A 22,137-nucleotide genomic window follows, 5' to 3' on the forward strand; every position below is an offset into this window, starting at 1 on the left:
TTTCCAAGCATATAAAATTTCAAGACACCAAACTCTCCAGGAGGATAGCTGTGCTGATGCTGTAACATACATATAAGCATGGAATTCACAAAGTTAAATGACTGGATAAAAGCTATAGCCACAGAACAGTCTGTGTCTTGCAGAATTTTCTTTATTTCATTGACACAAAGATTAATTCAAAGCTCTTGGCAGGCACATCCATGTTGAAGGAGTGATCGAGAAAGGGCAGCAACAGAGGCAAGCAGATAAGCTTTACAAAATGAAACACATCTATAGACCAAATTCATCAACAGTGTGACTGCTGAAAAGATCAAGCAGAAAGGACTATGTCCTGGGGTAACGTTATGGTGGCCTGTATCCCCAATCGTGTGTCCTGTTTAAGCAAAGGTTTGTTTAGTCTACTTATCAGTTGGCTCCCCTCCCCCATGTCTGTGCTTGGGAGGCTAGCTCTGCTGGCTCGGCTTGGCTGCTTGCTGCTTTGCTGCTTTGCTGCCGCTTGCTTCTGCTAGCTTTAGTTTGTTTTTGCTTATTGGTTAGGCAGTCCAATCTCTTTCTGTGGACTGTTCTTTGTTCTTTTCCCTTTTTCTTTTCTGTATACTCTTTAAACCTGTTTGGACCGGACTTGGATCACCGAAGAACACCGGGACCCTGCAACTGAGATCTGCAGCCCAGAGACTGACACTACCATAGGAGAGACTTTTCCTGAGTTTGTCACCCTCCTATACCGGTGAAAAAGTTTTTGTTTGTCATCAGGGGTTGTTAATTTTCCTCTCTCGTGTTGGGAGTGTTTTGTTTAATTAATAAACAGTTTTTTTCCACTTTTATTCCTCTGAGGAAGTTCTTCCCGAACCCAGTGGTGGGGGAGGAGTCTTGGGGGGTTGGTTTGTTTGCTTTTTTTTTAAATTTGTCCTAAACTAGGACAGACTATTTGGATTTTACATTAGTCTTCAGGTGGTAGACTACAGCTATATGCATCCAGCACTGGGTGGCTGAATTACCAATTAACAGCCAGCAATCTTACCCCTTCCTTTGGTCCTTGGCAAAGCTTTGCCTTTAAAAGAAGGAAACATACCAGCTACAGAGATTGTGATTTTTTTATTGCAGTATGAGTGAAATGAAACAATGGCAGTTCCTAGACAGTGTAATTGGAACAACTGCAAAAAAGTGAAGAATAAGTTTATGCAGGAAATGCCAGCAAACACCATTTTGCCCACACTCTGGACACTTTGTCATACTTCAGAAGACGAGTAAGACAGACATAACTCTAAGAGAAGGTCAGTGATGTCAAACATGCTCCCCACATTTCTACAGGTTGTATTGTGAAGAGATCTTTGCTCAGAAAAAGTAGTTGGGCATAGTCTATTCACATCCACAAATCATCTGCTCTCCTGCTGCTTCAGAAAAGTGCCTCGAGCAGTAACCACTATTACTGGATAGAGATCCAGACAAATTCTACCACAACATTGGTAAGAAAACAGAAAAATTTGAATCATGTCCACAAGGGCCCTCCAGAATCTTGGTCTGCTTTTTTAGGTGAATGGAGGTGACATGCTGGGCTCCTTTCTTTGGAAGCAGCATCACACACATGCTCTGTGCAAAAAGTGAAGCTGCTAGCTACCAAAATTTACTAGTCAAACATGGAATGGCTGAAGTATTGATAAAAATACTTTACTTTTTCAGCTGAAGTCCTAGGCTTTAAATATTTTCTAAGTTTTTGGTTTGTTTTTTTTTTATTTTGATCAGCCACAACTAGGCTATTTGATTACATCAATAACTTTTTAAATCCTCCTATACAAAAATTCTCATAGCTTAAAAGTGATTTTGTACTTCCTTTAAATGTCAAACTGTGGTTTCTTAAACTGATAATCATATTCTAATCAATTTAGCTCTTTTAGTTCCTTAGGCAGCCTGGCAGTGCTGAAATTGGAATTAAGAATCACAGAATAATTAAGGCTAGCACTGATTTTAGGAACCTTGCATCCCATCAGATCAGATTGCTCAGGGCTTTATTCTGCCTGGTCTTGAAAACCCTGAAGGATGGAGAAGGCACAACCCATGTTCTCTCTCAATTACTTTTATTTTCTTCATTGGGGAAAAAATTCATTATGTCAAGCCAGAAAAGAAGTCAAATTTCTGTTAATTTCAGCAACATTTTCTATTGTTTGACCATCTTTTCATTTCAATCTGTGGACCTGATGAAGTAATCATTTGGTGATGTTATTTGGCCTGTGCTGTGCTGGAGTTCAGATCAGGATAACTGACATAACGCCTTGTGGCCTTAAATTTCTCTTTCCCAGTAACTCTTGCAACAGAAAACCCCTCAACGTTACATTCACCAAAAATCCAAAGACATAATTACTCTCATTTTAAGGTTGCAATGAGTACAGGAAAGAACCTAAAGTAAGTGAATTTATCATGTTTGAGAATCATGATTTAAAAGGAGCACAGAAGAATAGAGCTGCTTTCTTTCTTAGCTCCTTTTTTTGACATTGCCAAAACTCATATAGTGAAAGCTGACAATTACCGTTCAACAAAAAGTGCTTATATTCCAAGGATCTACTGCTTTCCACTCCAAATTATTTCTTCAGACTGTTTACCAAAAGCTGACAAATATATTCCTTGAAAAGTGTTATACAGTGAGATTAGGTACTAGTCCCTAAGGAGCAACTAGTATTCACCAAAGAATTTACTCTAAAGCTAAATAAACCACAGCACATCACAAAAATTTATACTGGGGATGGACAGCTTCACTGTAGTGGCTGAGCAGGCATACACTCTCCTCTGTTCTATTACTGCATTCTCACCCACTGAGGACAGAGACAGATCTCTTTATGGTCACCTACAGAGCTTGTTTCCAGAGCTATCAGCCTCTTAACCCACTTAAATAGATAAAGAAATTGATAACAATGGAAATAATATCAAGAACATAATCATGTCTGCAATACTTTACAGATTATGAGGTCATTTTACAAAAACAGTCCTTCAAGTTTTGCTATACAAAGAAGTGATCTTGATATTCAGCAACTGCTTTTATCACCTGCACACAATTCTTGCTAGTTCTGTTTCCATACAATCAACTTCCTGTAAGAGTGAGAGTAGTTAAGGGAAGAGGTTCTTTGCCAGAAAATGGATAAACCAGGACAGGGGAAAGCAGAGAGGAAATACCAGACCACAGGTTGATGGGTAAGAGGCCATTGTGCCTGTATAAACACTGACAAGATTAAATATAACATTTATAACAATTTATAACTCAATTGCATTTGTGGGGTTTGTTTTGTTGGCTTTTTTAAATCACAGAGGAACACCACCATCACAAAATGAAGATCCCACCAAACCTGGCTATCCCTACTCTGAAATTATTTTCCTTGAAACTAGCTCCTCAGTGAAAGCTGCACTTAATCACGGTTCTTGAAATCCCTTTTCAGATAGTTTGCATGAGATATGCCAAATGAAAGAGGAAAAGTTTAATAGGGTTAAGTTGAGAAAAGTATGTTCAGGGTTTCTGTGAACAGCTCTTACTAATACAATGTCACCACCAATGTTATTTGTCTCATCACCAACGTTATTTGCTAATGGAAAAGTCAGCCCAAATACCATACACTGCACATGTACAGTAATTTCACGATTATAAACCGCACCATTTTGACTAAAACTTTGGTCTGAACCCAAAGTGCGGCTTATAATGAGGTACAGTTTATATATGGACAAAGAACGAGAAGTTGCTGCTGAGAAAGGCAGGAGCCTCTCTTTGAAATGGAGAATGGAAACCCCTCCCTCCAAATTATTATAATTTTGAAATCAAGGGGCTTTCAGACAAAAATATGGGAATTAGGAATAACAGTTCTTTTCTAAGGAAATTAAAATAGAAATAGAGTACTACAAAGAAACAAACTCCAAACCCTGACAAAGTCAGAGTACAACCTGACACCCCGTCAGGCAGGGTGTTGGTAGCAGTCCCAATAAATGGTGGTTGCAGTCCCCTTGCAGTGACAGATGTGATTCAGTTGAAGCAGTGGCTCTGTAGAAGGTGCAGTTTCCCTCTGGAGGTCCAGTGGTGATGTGGAGAAATCCAGTTTTCCTCTGGAGTCCAGTGGAGAAAGGGGCTCCCTTAGTGTCCCAAAACCTCTGTAATTATTTTGATAAGAAATGTTGGGCTCTTCCCCCCGGCTGGAGCAACTTCCAATGGGATGCAGTAATTTTATCAGTCCCACAGTGGGACTCAATGGTCCATTATCAGAAAATGACTCCCTGGAGGAAGGATGGGTTGTGAAAAGATAAAGAACAATGCCCCACCTGGTTTCAATGGATGGCCCATTAGCAGAGTATCTGCCATTGAGATAAGGATCACTGTTCCCACCCTCAACAGATGGTGATAGAATAGATCCCTTTTATCACACTCTGTATTGTAACATGCGGCTTATAATCAGGTGCGGCTTGTATATGGACAAAGAACGAAAAGTTGCTGGCACCCAGAAATGCGGCTTATACTCAGTGCAGCTTATAATCGTGAAATTACTGTATTTTTCTTTTCCAGAAAAATTGTCTTTAGACTAGAAAGATTCAGAGAAATGAAGCTATTTCTAAGTTACAGCCACTCAACACTTTAAAACTGTTACCCTATTAGCAAGGTCATACATAAGCCTGTTTTGTTTACTAAGTATATAATCTTTCAGGATTTATTTCAGCTGCTTTGAGGAATGAACAATTGTCATATTCATCACCATTAATTTGTATGAATGGAAATAGAGATTGTAATTAGTACTGTGTCCATGGTACATCTAACTAAAATCTGCTGCAGAACAGTAGGAACAAACAGTAACTAACACAGCAACAAAGGTTCCCTCTGATCATTTGTGAAATGCAGAACGGGTAACAATACATCTGCTCAGTGACTGCATTTCATTCAAAGTTTTATAAGCAGTGCTCAGATAGGCTGACAGGTAGTATCACATCTAAATATGGGACTGATGTGAAAATCAATGGAAAAGATTATTATGAAAGGCAACTTATCCCAGGAATAGATCCAAACTTCTCTCTGGCTCTTTTGAGCCCCTAAGCAGGGACTTGCTCACATAAGAGATATTCAGAACACCAAATTCAACACAGCACATACCTGTTCCTGAATTGAAAGATCTCAAGCCTCCCAAACAATTTTATCAATAGTTTCATATGAAAAGTGGGAAATTGAAAAGATAACGAGAAGTATGCAGGGGGCCAGTACGGTATCTGCAACAAAGGCTTGAAGAGGAGGTGAGAAAGGAATAGGGGCACAAGTGCTGCTCTAATATTGCTCTAAAGGTATCTATAGAATCTCTTTATGGGACTGACTAATCATCACAGTCCATAATAAGGATATGGCACAGTCCAATAATCAATTCAGAGTGGGGAAAAGTTTTTCATGAAACTGAACTTTCCTGTTTGGACTTTATCAGAGTCCAGCATCATGTTAGAGACCAAAAGTCTTTCTGTTTCTTCATGTTTGATTTAATTGACAACAGCAGAAGCTGGGAGGAGAAGTAGACTGAGAATATTTACTGACTTCATTCTTAGCTTACACTAGGAAAACCATCAGAATAAAAGTTCCTTCAGAACTATCTTATTACAAATAGAATAGGGGTGCATCTAGGATTGAAGGCTTGTGTGTTAGAGATTATTGTTTGGTTCACTAAAACCCATCAACACACCACTGTGCTACCTGCTCCACATCTGCTGACAAACAACACTTTCTACATATGCAAACCACAAGAAAATACAATTTTGGAATGCTCCAAGATAGAAACTTGGTATAACAAAAGCCTGTAGAAATACCAGTGGAAGCAAAATCACCTATTTCTCTGCACCTTCAACGAATCTTCAACTCAAAAAACTATTTCCCCTGAAAAAACAAAAAGCAACCAATGCTTGAGGAATCAAATCGTTTTTTCACTACACAAAATATATGATACTGCTTCCTCTGATATCCTTATTATTCTGGCCATGTTGTCCAGCTTAAAAATGTAGTTAATGCATCCTTTCTACCTATTAGAGTAGAACAGAAAAGTGATACAAACTATGAAATGAACCACAGGTTTATCCAGATAAACAGCCATCAAGTCCAAGAGTTTTCAAAGGTCTGGAAACATTCATAGACACAGCCTCTTGATGCATCATCTACCAATTAGTCACAGGCCTTAGCTGCCTATGAACTTCAAAATACTGAGCTAAGCTAATCTAAACTTCTTGTTTGTTACTCATCTGGGCTAACTAATATACAACTTACATTTCTTACAGCAAGCTCCCAGCTTTTCCATTTGAAAGCAGTAAATCAAGACCCATTAATTGAAACTGCTAAAAATCATGCAAGTACATGACATTTTTAAAGTGTAACTTCTTTTGCTGTTGTTGCATGCAGCCACAGCTAAATATTTATGCTGTCTACACTATACAGTGCACTCTTCCGCGTTCAGCAAGGATATTTCAACTTACTTGTGCCACTCGTCAGAGAGAATATTATAAAAGGAAATTTTAGAAGGTGTTAAAAGTTCTGTCTGCTTAAATAATAGCAATGATTATTAGTTATACGTAATACTGAAAACAATACTTTGACCAATAATTCACTTCACAGCTTGTGAGTTTTGGATGAGAAATCAAGAGAGGGTGGGAGGGTTAAGTTCTTGACTCTCCACTATCTTGTACAGAGATGTACACACTAGAAGAGTACACTGACTACTTTTGCTTTCCAACCATTCTGTATCTCTCTAAGTAGCTGGAGAAAGTGCAAAGCCATACAAATTTGATTAGCTTTCAAGAAGGTATTAATGCAATGTTGTTCACCTTCAGTGATGAACCTGAGAGGCTCATCACGGACAAACATTCAAGGTTAACAAACACTATCATACCTAGCAACCACATTTAACATTTCATACACTGCATACTTTTTCTGATCCCTCCTCCTTCCCACCTGCTGTTCAACAGCTTTAATGTCCCAACATATGTGGGAAGAGAACATGCTTAGTACAAGAATGAAAGGCAGTTTATGCTTTAGGATTTCTTCCTCAGACTTACCTACGCTTGTAGGAAATATATCCTCATTGTTGATTTGCACCTCGATCCAGTCCATGAGAAGATTCATATATTGGGGCGCTGGCAGTGCTGTGGGCTTCTTGTACTTTAAGTCATCCTGCCACCAGTACTCATACTTGGGGCCTCCAGACATCACCGGGCAGGTCCTCTCTGTGCAGAACTCACAGATAGTTCCATAAATAAGGTTGATCCTGTTGAAGAAGTCAACAACATGCACAGCCACCCAGTCATTCTGATCTTCTCCACTGGGCAACTGCACAGCTGCTTTCAAGTCCACGCCTGAGTTGAGAGATGCTTGCGCTCGTTTGTGAAGTTTAAACCTCTGGGTTCCAGGTTCAAATTTGCGTTTTGGGCGGAAAGTCTTATCTTTATTAAAGACTTGCTTCAGTGCTATGGACATGTCTGCTAATCTTCTGCACTGCAACAGCTGGCAGGAAAGCACGTCTGAGATTTAATATAAGTATCTGAAAACAGCTGCTCTCTATCGCAGGTTTCCCAGGCCCCGCTTTCTTTCCCAGAGAAGCTCGTATCAACTTCAGAGAAATTTATTAGCTCTTCCTCTTGAAAGCCTCCCTGAGAGGTGTCATTTCCCTAAGGATATAAAAACAATACACATCAATGGCAAGCTCAAGTCTGATTCTGTCAGTTTGCTACTGTTTTACCAGAATTTTCCAGCAATTATCAGCCTTAAAAAGGGCCCAACCCTTACCCTGAAGATTTTTTTTAAAGTGCCTACAGTAATTTCACGAATACAAGCCGCAGCAATTTGACAAAAATTTTGGTGGAAACCCAGAAGTGCGGTTAATAGTCGGGGGTGGCTAATCAGTGAATAATTTTCTGACATTTACAACCCCAGACGTGCCAGCCAGGGCGCCGAGCCAAGCACCTGCCAGTAAAAGCCGGCATTCCACGATTGTTACAGTGTTACTGTGTTGCCCTGGCTCCCTGCAGGCAGCACGGGGGGCGGGGAGAGAGGCGGGAGAGCTCTCTTCTTCCCTCCTCTGCCGCAGCCCAGGGGAGGACGGGGGGTGGGGCGCGCCGCCAATACCACGGTTCGGGGAGCTGACGGGAGCCCCGCGCCGCCATTGCCGCGGCCCGGGGAGCCGACGGGGGCCCTGCGCCGTCATTGCCGCGGCCCGGGGAGGACGGGGGGAGGGGGGGGCGCGCCGCCATTGCCGCGGCTCCGGGAGCTGACGGGAGCCCCGCGCAGCCATTGCTGTGGCCCGGGGAGGCGGATGGAAGCGCGCGCCGCCATTGCCACGTCTCGGGGAGCCGACGGGAGCCCCGCGCAGCCATTGCCGTGGCTCAGGGAGGAGGCAGGGTGCTTTGTCCGCGCCCGCCGCCGGCGCCACGGGCACGGGAAAGCTGCGTCCCCGCCCGCCGCCGCTGCCGTAGAAGCGGGGGAAGCTCCGTCCCTGCCTGCCACCGCGGGGCAGCGCCGACCCGGGGTGACCGAGACCAGTGGCAGCGGCGGCCGGCCCCGAGCGGCAGCACCGGGCTGGGCCACCTGGCCCCGTCAGGAGCCCCTAGTGGGCCGAGCCTGCACAGTCTTAGCTCAGCCAGTAAACCCCGCCCTCCCGCGGTTCTGTTACTAATTGCACGCGGGTCCTCGCTGCGAACGACAGAGCGGCTTATATTCGGGTGTGGCTTATTTATGGACAAAAACCGAAATATTTGCCAACACCCAGAGATGTGGCTTATACTCAGTGCGGCTTGTATTCATGAATTTACTGTAATTTTTTATAAGTATAAAGGAATTAACTTCTCTGTTCTTTTAAAATATAGGCTCTTAAGTTATAAAGATGGGAATTCAATAAATCTTTTATGATTTTCAAATTTTAAAACCAATTTTTTCACTTTGCTACATTTTTACAGTCACTGCATAGCATTCAAAATGTGCATATAAGTTCAGTAGAATAAATACTATGTGATAATTTAGAATCTTTATCTAACTGAGCTACCAATGGGGCCTCTAAGCATTTGCCATAGATTCTGTGTTCATCTCTGCGTGAAAAAGAAATCAGTAAGCAAAACTTATCCATATTTGTTGTTTTAAATTAATGGGGTGTTTGCTTTTGCAAACCACATAGAACCTAATAAGAAGGACAACTACAGTATTGCACAGAAATAATTCCTGTTTCCCACAAAACTGTATGGAGATCATTACTTTTATTGACCCACCTTTAGAAATTCAGTAGTGGACTTACTATGCAATTGTGTAGAACTATTAATTGTAAAGCAACTTTTTACAGCTCTATTCATCTTCTTTACAGGAGAATACTTGGCATTGTTCTTATGAAAGCAAGAGCATGGACTTAGTGTTGTTCCATCTAACCTAAGCTGGCAATGGAATGGTTTCAACAGTGAGCCCGACTGAAAAAATAAATTAGAGCATTACAGTTTGTTTGCTCTCATATATATACACATGAAAAAAGAGTGTATTGTGACTAAACGAATACACTTAAGAGTGACAGGATAGATAGGTGTTATTTCAATTAGAGTTTTGTTTTTGTACTGAAGATTTTATTAATAAATATAGAGAATAAACATTTCATTCGGTGCAATACTTAAATAACACAATATACGTTAAACCTGCAGAGCAATACAAAAATCCTCCCCTATCAGTGGTCAATTCTTATGGGATTATCTGTGTTCCACTGTTTCCCTTAACAGAAATCATGTCCATGAAAATTTTACGAGGCAGCATATGCCTAGCACTAAATTCTTCTGAAGATAGTTGCCTGAGGCTTTGTTGAGGGCAAAACCAAAGAGAAAAAGGTGCTGCTTTCTTCTTAATAACCACGAGAAAGCAACACCTACCTTAGCAAAGGGAAATCTGGTGTTCTAGACTCCATGTCTGCATAATAGGATGTAAGTGCCATAAAAAATCCTCTTCCAAATATGTGAAAGACTAGTATGCAAGCTAATTTGCTGGCAAGCAGCAGTCACACAGAATCAGTAGAGAAGTGCATGCTTTATCTTTTCCTGATGGCATGATGGAGGGATATTCCAATCATGACCTTATAAACTGTCATTTTTTTCCATATCTGCAAAATCCAAGAAGTTTTGGAATTAACTCCAGGGAGATTACTGTCATATCTGACATGCCCCTTGAGTGACAGACAAAGACTGAGATCCTGAATACTCCAGTCCAGAAATTCTTTCCCTGACAAAGGTCAGGGAAAGAAGACTGTAAAAAAAGTAGCCTTGGAACAGTTAAGTGCCATTGGCAGGAAATGAAGGTACTTTTAAATACTCAACTTTGCCCTACAATTTGTTGTTTGCTACTAAGATCCAAAACTTTCAGCTCTCAAATACTCTGTGGCAGCCATCTTTTTATTTAAAAGTCCTTAAAGATATAGGTGAGTATTGCTGCATAGACTGAGCCTGTGACTGACACACTTGGAGATGGCATGGAGCCAATGTCCCAGTTTGCAAGAACAAGCAGGTTAAGTCCAGCATTTTATAGCTCAGGTAATAATTTTCTTCCCCACTTTAAAACACCTGGTGCTCTTATGTGGTTTGACTCCGTTCATGATCTGCAAATATTCATCAGAACATGCAGGGAGTTTTATTTAAAACAACAAGCTGAGCACCAGATACAATTCATCTTCAAAAGAGACATTTTGAAGTACAGTACTCACTGCAATTAAAGCTTCTTCAAGAAAAACAGAACACACTGTATTTTATAAACTGTTTTCTATTAAATACACAAACAAAATTAATCACATTAAATCATGTTTCCCACTCCTCTCCATATAGTCAGGAAATCTGCATAAAATCAATTAAGAGAAAATTCAACCAAAACATTCAGCAAACAACTCATTATCTCAAGTCTTATGTTAATGCTGAAGGTCTCTGTTGAAGCACACTCAATTTCTCAGCAAATTCACCTCAAATACTCATCCAAAAGATTACTCTACTCTACTCTACTCTACTGAAACTGTTCTTTAACTCACCAGGGCAGAATCAGAACAAGCAAGAATTTGCTATACATTTTGTGTCTGAAGAATCTTCTGTTCAGTGTCCTGCAGTAAAAGTCATGGCTGTTCCTCTTTCATCTTTCTGCAACTTTACAAAATACAAAAAATACAAACTTGGCCTGTATCTCACTGCTTAACTTCTCTTAAGAGATACAGCCCTGCTAAGAGCTTATTTTTTCCCTCTTTCTCTATTCGTAAATGTGACTGAAGGCTGTGCAATTCTAGGGGATGAAAAGACTTGCTTTCAAATGTATTCTCACATTCAAGAACGCAGAATAGAAAAGTGTAAGACCTGACCTTCACAAAAATACTGCAGTGAATCAGCCCTATTAAGTACTACTTTTTGCATCCTGGTTCTTGATGGTATTTGCTATCTAATTAACCATTATCTTTACTCAAAAAACAGAAACAGAAATTAACAAAGAAATAGGAATTTAGGTTTTTTTTAAACATTTACAAACAACATCACCACTACTTTCTTGGAATAAAGAAGCTTTCCCCTTAGTCACAGGAGACAAAGGAACAGGCTCACCTTATTTTCAGTAGAGATCAAACAGAGAAATTTTAGGTTTGGATCCTTCAGAGGCTGATGCTAATGGTAGAACTCTAGCCAAAGTTGTTGGGCTCTAAGAATCTTGTCTGCTTAGGCAATAAAGTGGCAGGTGTTAATGATAGGATGGGCACTCCTTCTCTTAGGCCTGAATCACTAATCGGTTGCAGGATCTCAACTGCCTTTAGACTTCCAACACTTCCTGTACTGTGTTTGAATCAACAGTTATGACAGGAGATTTTTCATTTCATCCCAAATCCCATACTGTCAATTAAGACGTTGCATGGGGGAACTTAAAAAATCAAAGCTATTGCTTCAAAATTGCATAACTTTAGCAACATAAAACCTCATCAAATAGCTTCAACAGCAAATAACAAACAAAATCTCACCATTTTTAAAGCACTAAGAACATAACCTGCCTTGCCAGTCATCACAATCACTTCTATGACAGTTTTCACCTTACAAGAATGAAAAATGCTTCCAGTTTCACCATCTCAGTTGGTATTGGAAGAATTGCTTTAGAGCTGAGACACTGTGAACAACGTGGATGGGTCAGACTGAATCCCAACTGATTGAAACCTGCAGTACAGTAGCACCCACCCTCATTCCACATAAAACTAAATTTGCCTCTTGATAAGGGATACTTCGCAGTTTACTGCTACAGTAATTCCAGCAGAACTGCTCCTGGTTATGCTTGTGTCAAAAGTGGTAGAAACTGCCTCCTAATCTTTTATGATGGCTTCTAACTACACATAGAGGAATAAAGAATAATGTTATCACTCATGGTATTTGGTTTAACAGTATACTGGGACAGTGTCCTGCACGTCCCTCTGAACTAAATGGCTTTCCCACTCAGATAGGTAATTCCTCCCAATTATTCAGTTTCTCTTAGTTTTTTTCAGAGCAATGGACTTCGCGGACAGTCACCAACACCTTTGCCTGATGGACTATTCCACAGCATGCATAATGCAGCTGGGTGAATTGCCTTGCTGGCAGAGCCATGCCTGAGAATGACAACCACAGATGTGTAGATGATCTCAGGACAAGACTTCATAAGCTTCATCCGCAGCATCAGCATCACAGTGATGCCAATATTGTCCAATATTGTCTTCCAGTTCGTGCACAGAGACAGAAACTTGGCCTAAAATCAGGTATACCAACATCTGGAAATAATAAACCAGTCATATCCATGCAGATACCATTAAAAACCACCCACAGCAAACAACACATCATGACCAGCATCATATCAGAGTCACTGCTGAGTTAAAAGCATACTATATCATTTCCCCGAGTATTTTCTATTAAATCACAGGTAACAAGAATGTTAAATGGCACATTGTTTAGACACATACCTTTCATCATTATATTCACAGAGGAGCTGATATAAATCCTGTTTTATTAAACCAAACAGTGACAGTTAGTTTCTCTAACAAAAAACACACAGAGATGTCTATCCAGCAATACACAACATGCATCAGCTGACTTCTAAATTTTTATATTTTTCTTTTTAAAATCTTAGTCTCCATTCCTCATTCTTTCAGGAATGATACTGATTGAGTCGCAATTTCCTTTCCTCTAAAGCTGATGGGATTATTTTATGCTAGTAACCGCAATAACAACACTGCAGACTCAAGACACTCAGGTGGATTAGAAAGAAGCCTTCTCATAGTCAGAAATACTTCTGACATATAACAATATCAATTTATTTGACATGCAATAACTACCCTTTGCTTTGTCTGGGCATGGGGAAAAAACGGAGTATGTAATTTTGCAAGAGTACCAAAACCCACAACTGTAAACAAACAGGAATCAGCATAGTGTTTCCATGACTAAAGTGTTAACGCCCAATGGAGGAAATATAAATAATCTTTGATACTTTTCTAAGGTAAAAGACTGAAAAAGGAAACCAAGATGCAATGGATAGCTGTCTATAAAACTGTGTGCTGTAAAAATGAATGCAGCTATGTAACGTGAGATAAACAGTGGTTTAATTGGATCAGCCTGAAATAAATTATGATTTATGATTCTGCAAAAATACTGAGGTTTTCATAGGGATAAAATTGAAAAATGATAATTGGCTAAAGAATATGATTGAGTAGGAATGGCTTTTGCTAAGATCAGGGCACAATACATGACGTTTGTAGTGATTTTTAGATTAATGCCCTTAGACATAGTATCATATTTTCCATAGCATATTAGATGAATTTAGGTAGAACTCTTGCATTTATGTATCCCAATACTTTATTTACAAATATTTAATTCCAATTCTTTCAACAAAGTTTGCTTCTATACAAATGGAGAAGCCCATCTTTCCTTTTAGGAAAATTGGCTATACAAAACAATTAGTTGACTTAAACAGCAGTCATTTCTATGATGAAATGTATCAGCTGTTCAACAGCAGCAGAATCAGGTATGAGTGTTCAAATCTTAGACAATAAGTGCTGTTTAATAATGCAAATGAAGCATGTTTTTTCTTGATAGGGATAAATGTTTATGTTTTAACAGAAGACTGGCCACTCAACTAGTATAATTCTAGTGCCTTTTACAAGTCTTAATCCTATTATACCTTATCTGCAGTTCTGCAAAAGTATACTGATCACCACAAAGGTACTGAAAGTACCCTGACACTTATTCACTACAAGTTTATATTGGTTACAGCATCCATGGCATTCTAGTTAGGAATGTGGACTTCCTGTAGCATATAATTTAAGGTAAACTGAAATAAGTATCTCTCAGAACTACAGTAAAGAAACTACACAAAATACATTACTTAGATTACAGTGAAATTCAGCTTATGTTCCCCTGTTATCTAGGAATATGAGGTCTTGACCCATTACAGACTAACAGTCATGCAGGAGTGTGTATGGCTACATAATTTTTCTGAAAACTCAGCCCTGCTTCCTCTTCTCTCCTTTCGTGTTCCTACCATCTTGACATCTCCTGTATGATACTTGGCCCAGGCATTTTTACATCCCCTTGCAGGGAGCTGCATGAGACTCACAAGTAAAAAGTAATACTTAGAAAAAACACTGATTTTTTTTATCCCAATCAACTTTGATCCCATTTGGTCACACAGAACAGGGAGAGGACAATGTAAGAAAAGGTGTGTGCAAGGCAGAGGATGAGACAGATGGACTAAAACCCCATGGGAGTGGTTATTTAGCCACGGTCACTTAAGTGAATTACAGTGTTTGCCATGACAATTTCATACCTCCCAAGTTTCAAGCAGATTGGGAACTCCCTTTAGCTTAGGTAACTACTGACAGAGAGACAGATCACAGTGAAACACACAGACACACAGTTGTGACATTCCTTCTTAATGCTGTTTTTTTATTGCACACAGGTTTTTCCAGCTCTTTCTCTGGTTCACAAGCTTTTTTACTGGTCTGAGCTGTTGGTAGCACAGGTACAAACACAGTGAATCCTGTGCCACTAATCCTTAATCACTGAACACATTCTCTACCAGCCCATGCTTTCCAGTTATCAAGCCCCTTTTACCTGCTACATCCTTCCACCACCACTAAAGCAAAGCCTTTACAGCTGCACGTGGCTTGTTTCACCAGCTGCTGTTACAATCACTGCTCTTGTACACAGCTGACCACACTGTTGGACTGGGTGGGCCAGCTTACTAACTGCAGGGTGAAGACCAACAGAACCAGCTCACTAACCCTGCTCTGCCTAAATTTCTTGGTCTCTGTGGGCAGAGACTTCACAACCACAGTGGATGGTTTTTAGGCTTTTGTAGTAAGCATGTTTCAGTATTTGCTGCAAGAGAGAATAGTTATCCTTCATTCCTTTAAAACCAATATACTAAGAGCAGGTGAAAGGAGTAAGAGTAATTTAATAGCCTTGAAGGAGAAGAAGAGGACACAAATTAAATTACATTTTGAGTCTCTATTATAAAATAACATTTGTTTCCTGCAACTTGTTTAATTTCTGATTCCAAGCCATTCCTGGGGATAAAATGCTGACTAAGCTGCATTCAGTGGGAGCTGTGATAATTAATTCAAAAAACAGAAGATAAAATTTTACTGTTATACTCTGAAAACTCTCCTTTACGAAACAATAAGATGTCCTTATCAAACTGTAACTTGAGAAATCTCTCTGTTCTGTTCACCTTCCATCCTAAATCTCCATTCTGGCTTTTAAAAGTACTGGCACAACTGAGTACAGTAATTTCACGAATACAAGCCGCAGCAATTAGACAAAAATTTTGGTGGAAACCCGGAAGTGCGGCTAATATTTGGGTGCGGCTAATTTATGAACAAAAAATGTGATATCTGCCCTTACCTAGTATCATACCAGTCCAGTCCCGAGCTGAAACAGTTTGAAATCCATGGTTTCCCGTTGTTCTGACGATGAACCAATCAGAGAACAGCTTATTGCCTGCCTGTGGATGGCAGCGTTACTGAGGGGCGGGGGTTGTTATCGGGGTGAGTTACCTCGGCGAGTTACCTCGGCAGTCCGATAAAAGTGTGTGATATTTCTCTGTACTTTTTAAAGTGTTTTCAGTCTTGTGTGGCTGCGGGGCTGGCTGGGCTCGCAGGGAGAGGGCTGGGGGAGCTGCTCAGCCTGCAGGGAGAGGGCTAGAGCGGCCGCTCGGCCCGCGGGGCTGCGAGGGCTACAGCGGCCGCTCCTGTGCCAGCACGGAGATGTGGCTCCGCTCGGAGCTCAGCTGCCTGCCCGCGCGGCTGAGCGGCTGTTTAAAGGCAACGCGGATCCATTGGGAATGCTCGCAAAATGACCACACTATTGTTCCTGTCTTTTTCGGCTTGTAAATAAAGGGTGTGTCTTTTTTCACTTGGAAACAATGTTTCCGAGGTCGGCAGTAAGCCAGTAAGCCCCGGCGATCCCGCGATTGTGTTACTAAATGACGACTTTGTGAAGGTTCGCGGCGAACTAAAGTGCGGCTAATATTCCGGGTGCGGCTTATTTATTGACAAAGACATCAATGTTGCCAACACACCGGATATGCTGCTTATACTCCGTGCGGCTTGTATTCGTGAATTTACTGTAAATTCTGAGAGAGTTAAAATATTATTTCCTGCCCTCTCCAACACTATCAGATCATCCACGCAATTCCCATATGAAAGCCTAAAACCAAGACCACTCAATTCTGTTGAAAAAATGCTAGTCAGTTGATAAGGCCTATAGGGAACAGAAGAATATGCACACATAGAAGTGTGATATGGGACCTCATATCAGGGCCTTTCTGTACAAGGCCTATCTGCTAGAAGCCAGTAGTTTATATGCCCTAGAACTTCAGTGCCCTGGTCTGCACAGCCTGGCCAAACTCAAGTTTTATTTTTGGTTTAAATCTTAGCTTTAAAAAACTACATATGTGTTCTGCTTTAAGAAAAAATGTCTAAATCATATGTTCCATCTCAGTGACATTTCAATTAAAGCCACTCATTTTCTTGTCCAAGCCAAGCATGCAAAAACCCAGGAATAAAATGGCAGAGTCGAGTTACAAACACTATGCTGGCAGAGATAAATAGCTAACACTCTATGGTGGAAACAGCGCTTCCCACAAGCAAGCACACTGAAAACAAGATGTAAAAAGTTCAGCTGACACCCATTCAGATGCGTTAGCCTTAGTCTGGCTTTTTCTACCAAAGCTCAGGTTAATGTGGCAGGATAGACAGCAGGGACACACTGTTGGTGACACAGTGCCTTCAGCAAGTGTCTTAAGAAATTCATTATATGAGAGGTATTTTCCAAAGCAAAGATCGGCAAGGAGACTATGACATCTTTAGTTAAAGCACTGCACCCTTTCTTAAACACTGATAAATCTGAACATGATTGTCTTCAGTTACAAAAAAATTGCTCTTAACTCTGTGTTTCTAAGAAACAAAACTCACCTAAAATCATATGGGAATCAGAGCAGCCCCTCAAATAAACTGCAAATAATTCAAAGTGATAATTTAATTGTGAATATCTTCAAATTATTTATACCATAAATCTGTAATCTTGTCCTAAAATGGACCTCCAGAGGCTGCAGGACTTAATCCATTAACTTTAAAACAAAGCTCTGTATGATTATCAGAATAGCTTAGTACATGAAATAACAGCAGAAGTCTACCTTTCATGGCTTGGATCAAAGCACTCAATGTGGCAATACAGAGTGGCAGCCAACTACAGCTGATTATCACAAATCACTTGAGTAGGAAGGGACCCATCAGGATCATCTAGTTCCTGACCCTGCACAGGACACCCCCAGGAGTCACAGCATGATCCTGAAAGTACTGTTTAAACACTTCTTGAGCTCTGTCAGGCTTGGTGCTGTGTCCACCTCCCTGGGGAGCCTGTTCCAGTGCTCTGGGTGAAGAACCTTCTCCTGATACCCAGCCTAAACCTCTGCTGACACAGCTTCAGGCCTTTCCCTTGGGTCCTGTCATTGTCTCCACAGAGCAGAGATCAGTGCCTGCCCCTCCTGTTCCCCTCACAAGGAAGCTGTAACTGCAGTGAGGTCTGTCCTCAGTCTACTCCAGGCTGAATAGACCAAGTGACCTCAGCCATTCCTCACACGGCTTCTCCTAAAAGCCCTTCACCATCCTCATGGCCCTCCTTTGAGCACTCTCTAACAGCTCAATGTCTTTTTTGTATCAAGGCCCCCTAGACCTGCCCCCAGGTCTCGAAGTGAGGCCACCCCAGCTCGGAGCAGAGCACAACAATCCCTTCTCTCGCCCGGTTGTGATGCTCTCTGCCAAATGCATCGCAGGATGGACATTTTCAAACTTACATCACAGAGACGAAGGCAAAGTATTTGTACAGGTGTCCTTTGAAGAAGACTTCACATATTTATGACTTCACAGTTTTATAGGTCAAGGGCATGGTGTAGTCATAACCTGCAATTTGGCAAGTGATACGAAGCTTCAGCAGCATGCAATCACATGGCATAGCCCCTGCAAGAGATGGTGGGGTCATAATTGTCTAGTTGCGGGATTTGTGCTTTCAAAATTCTAAGAAATCAATCATCCACAGTGTTCATTTCTATATTGGTCTTAACTTGCAGGACTGAACTGACTTGATGGCTGAAGAAATTTTTCCCTGGAGAGTAATTCTGATCCCTACTATGTAACCTTTAGCACATTCAAACTTACCATTTGGCCAAAAAGACCTGCTATCATCCATAGGGGAAATAAAAGAGAATCTGCTAGGTGAAAATAGAATACCTGGGGTTGAGCAACCATCCACACTCCAAAGCTCTAAATCAGCAGTCTTGAAGGACTCACTTAGAGGAAAAAACTTGTTTTCCTTGCCATCCATGACATGTGAAATACGAAAGCAAGTAAAGGAAGTCAGAGACATCATATATCAAAAAAAAAAATTAGAAAGAACACTTTATAACTACCCCCTCTGAGCAATGCCAGCCTCCTCTCCAACGACAATACAACTAACTGTTGCTGCAACAAGGATTTTTCAGCAGGGGAGAGTTTAGGATAACAAAAAACGCACTGCCCTTTAATGCAGTTTAGCAGACAGTAACTAGCCAGCATTGTATTGACTGCATAGCTCTGCACAGACCATAAAGTACAAGCACCAGAGGAGCAATGCCCTAGCAGTATGCTCCAAGAAACAACTGTGGAATTGCCTTGTTCTCCCTACACACTGAAAAGTAACTTCCCAGTTTATGACTCTGCTTTACCTTTCTAGTGAACTAAAATACTTTGAAAGACTTTTCTGCATACTGCTTAACTATGGTGTGCTTCAGAGGGAATTTAACAAAGCAAACAAAACTAATCACAAACTGATCTGGAAGAATGATTTGAGTAGTTTTTTATAAATAAATTTGTCTCTGGGGTAAAGCGCTTTATAGGCAGAAGTACAGTATTTGATTACTCTTCACAGTGTGCGGTCAGAGCAACTCTCACATAGTACGAGTTCTCCTTCTAACCATACACACAAAAAATGTACTGTAACAGAGCTATAGCACCAAGTTCTTAAAAGCTATAAATAGATTAAAACTACCTTCATTGCAAGTTAAGAATCTTGCTTTTCAAACCAAGTTCCATAACTTTGGCCAATACCCAATCCTACAACAAAAGGAACAAAATCCATTATTCACACAGCACACAAACATAACCAGCAAGAAGGGTTAAGATGATTACTTTCTCTTATGACCATAGGAAGCAGTTTACTCTGAAGTAAAATAAATGAGTGCTTCTTGTCACCTGTGTAGCCATTGCTGCCAGCACTCAGGGAAAGCTCAGCTGACAAGCTCTGGAAGGTGTCACCTGCACTACAGCCTGGCAGCACTCAGTTTAGCTCTAAACAAAAGTCAGTTGCCAATTTTTAACAAAAATTGACTGTAAGGTCAATTCACAGTTTGAATCCAGGAGCTGTCAGTGGCTAAGCTTCCTTCTATAGAACTCATTTATGCAGCACGTTTTCCACACTATGTCCCCAACACTTTCTGACCAAGAAAAACAAAAGCCTGGTAGCTTCTGGTTTCTACTTGTATGTTTGTGTGCAGCACATGCTATGACTCAGCAGGAAGGCCTTTGTTTGCCTCAGATCCCAATCAGAGTACACCATTAAAAACTTTTATTTGCACTCTAATTAAAAGGTCATTTGGGGGTTCTGTGGTGATGTTTCTTCAGGAACCTTTGAAATCTTAAGGCCACTTTCCACTGTATCTCATCTCATGGCTTCACGGAACAATTTTAGTGAGAACTATTAAAAGCATCGAAATCTTGGCACTTTCTAAGACACATGTAGATGCTAGGAAAACATACTGTAGGACAGGCTGTCTTATCAAAGGCACATCCAAAAGGTGATTACTGTGATTACAGCAGTGGAGGAATTCACTCCATCTTCAGTATATCACTAAGCCATGCCTATCACCGATTCACCAGTAAGATTCCTATTCTCTCAAAGTAACATTTTGTAAGACTGGCACACTCATATGACACTTAAAGACACCAGAAACAGAGGCTGGTTCAACATAATCATAGCAAAAAACCAAAACCCCAAACCACCACCACTAAACCAACAAAAAGCACCAAAACCAAACCAACAAACAAAACCACCCATCCAAGACATTGTCTTCCCACTCTGCCCCCCCCTCAAAAAAAAAAACCCAAACAAAAACCCCAATCCAACATAAGTCCAAAAGCTAGAAAATCCCTGAAGAGAGAAAATGTGAGATCAGCAGGAAAAGCCACCAAAATGGTGGAGAAGTCATTGGGGTAAACAGCCCTGTACTGTTTGCACTGCCTGAATTCAGCTTGAGTCTTCCATTTTATTCTTTCAACAGGTTGTCCCCAATCTGAGAATCTGAATATATAGCACTTTTATTATGAGTTAATATTCCACAGGTGGAACATTGAGTTAAAAGAAAAGCCAGGATAGCTTCAAAATACAACTGCTGCAGATAATTTGGAGAACCTTACAAAAAATAATAATTCATACATTCAATTTATTTGTTTTTAACTGAAGAAAAACAACAAAGTTGCTGAGTGTTGCCTGAGGTTTCTACATTATTGCAGTCCTTTCCTCACTTCTATGCATTCTTCCAAATGGGAAGCACTTGGATTGGCAACAGGTTTTTCACCCATTCATCCAGACCACGGCCTAGATGCCATGCCCTCTCTAACAACAAGAGTATTTGTTGTATTGTTGAATGTCCCCATGCCCAGGTTTGTTTACCTCCTTCCCTCTCCTGCTTCCTGCCAGAAACATACATTCTTCAACACTTATAAATAATGGTGGTAGATCTTTTTTCACTATATATTTAGCACTTCTGTTACATAGCTGCATTATATTTATTCTAACATTTTATTTTATCCATTAGAATTTGGTGGAATCTTTAACAACACTGAGGATACTGATTAAATTCACATAGATTTTAGCACTTGTAATTTATTCCTGAATTGGCACGAACCCAAAAACAACCTTAGACCTACTTCCCTCTACGATGCTTTCATCATTCTAATTGCTTACATAACAAATGGTTAGGAAATTCATTCCTACCTTGCTATTCTTTATCCCATTTCAATTACATCTTTTGCCACTCATACATTCCAAACGTTTATAGTTTTGATTCAGTCCAAATTATTTGAGTATACCCAGCTGTATTACACACAAGATCTGCTATTAGAGAGGCAGATGCCATCAGAATTTTTGAGGTAGCAATCACCATGTATCCTAAGAGTACTCCCAAATAATAATACATCTCTTCTCTGAAAAGAATGCCACCCAGCTGACTAAGTGAGAAGACTGAATCTCCATCCCAGTATGGCAGGGACTGAAGTCCAAATTCTATTTAGAAAAATGAGTGATAATCCAGTATAACAAGCCACAAAACCAAGTTTCTAAGCATGCAGGTTTTGAACCTCCGTCACTGCCTTGAAGACTATCACTCTGGCATCAGCAAGACTGTCACCAATAAGGAGACACCAGTAATATCTAGTGCCAAGGTGCAAAACATGGGAGGTGTTTCTGCAGTTGTCATGATTACAGCCAATTGGATGGTAATGAAGAGACACACTGCTTCACACAGAGAAAACACACACCTCACTGATGCTGTAAGATCAGGCC

At 40.5% G+C, this 22,137-nt stretch overlaps 1 protein-coding gene across 2 annotated transcripts in view; it reads right to left on the reverse strand.

Annotated features, from left to right (window-relative positions):
- The window catches only part of MOB3B (MOB kinase activator 3B), an 89,928-nt gene that overhangs the window by 39,364 nt on the left and 28,427 nt on the right, over positions 1-22,137 (reverse strand). For both annotated transcript variants that reach the window (XM_033084982.2, XM_033084981.2), the window contains exon 3: positions 7,045-7,653. In XM_033084982.2, the coding sequence (XP_032940873.1) occupies positions 7,045-7,462 (418 nt within the window). In that variant the 5' untranslated portion in view covers positions 7,463-7,653. The remainder of the gene's footprint in view (positions 1-7,044; positions 7,654-22,137) is intronic.

Source organism: Catharus ustulatus, chromosome Z (assembly GCF_009819885.2).
Source record: "Catharus ustulatus isolate bCatUst1 chromosome Z, bCatUst1.pri.v2, whole genome shotgun sequence".
Classification (NCBI taxonomy): domain Eukaryota; kingdom Metazoa; phylum Chordata; class Aves; order Passeriformes; family Turdidae; genus Catharus; species Catharus ustulatus.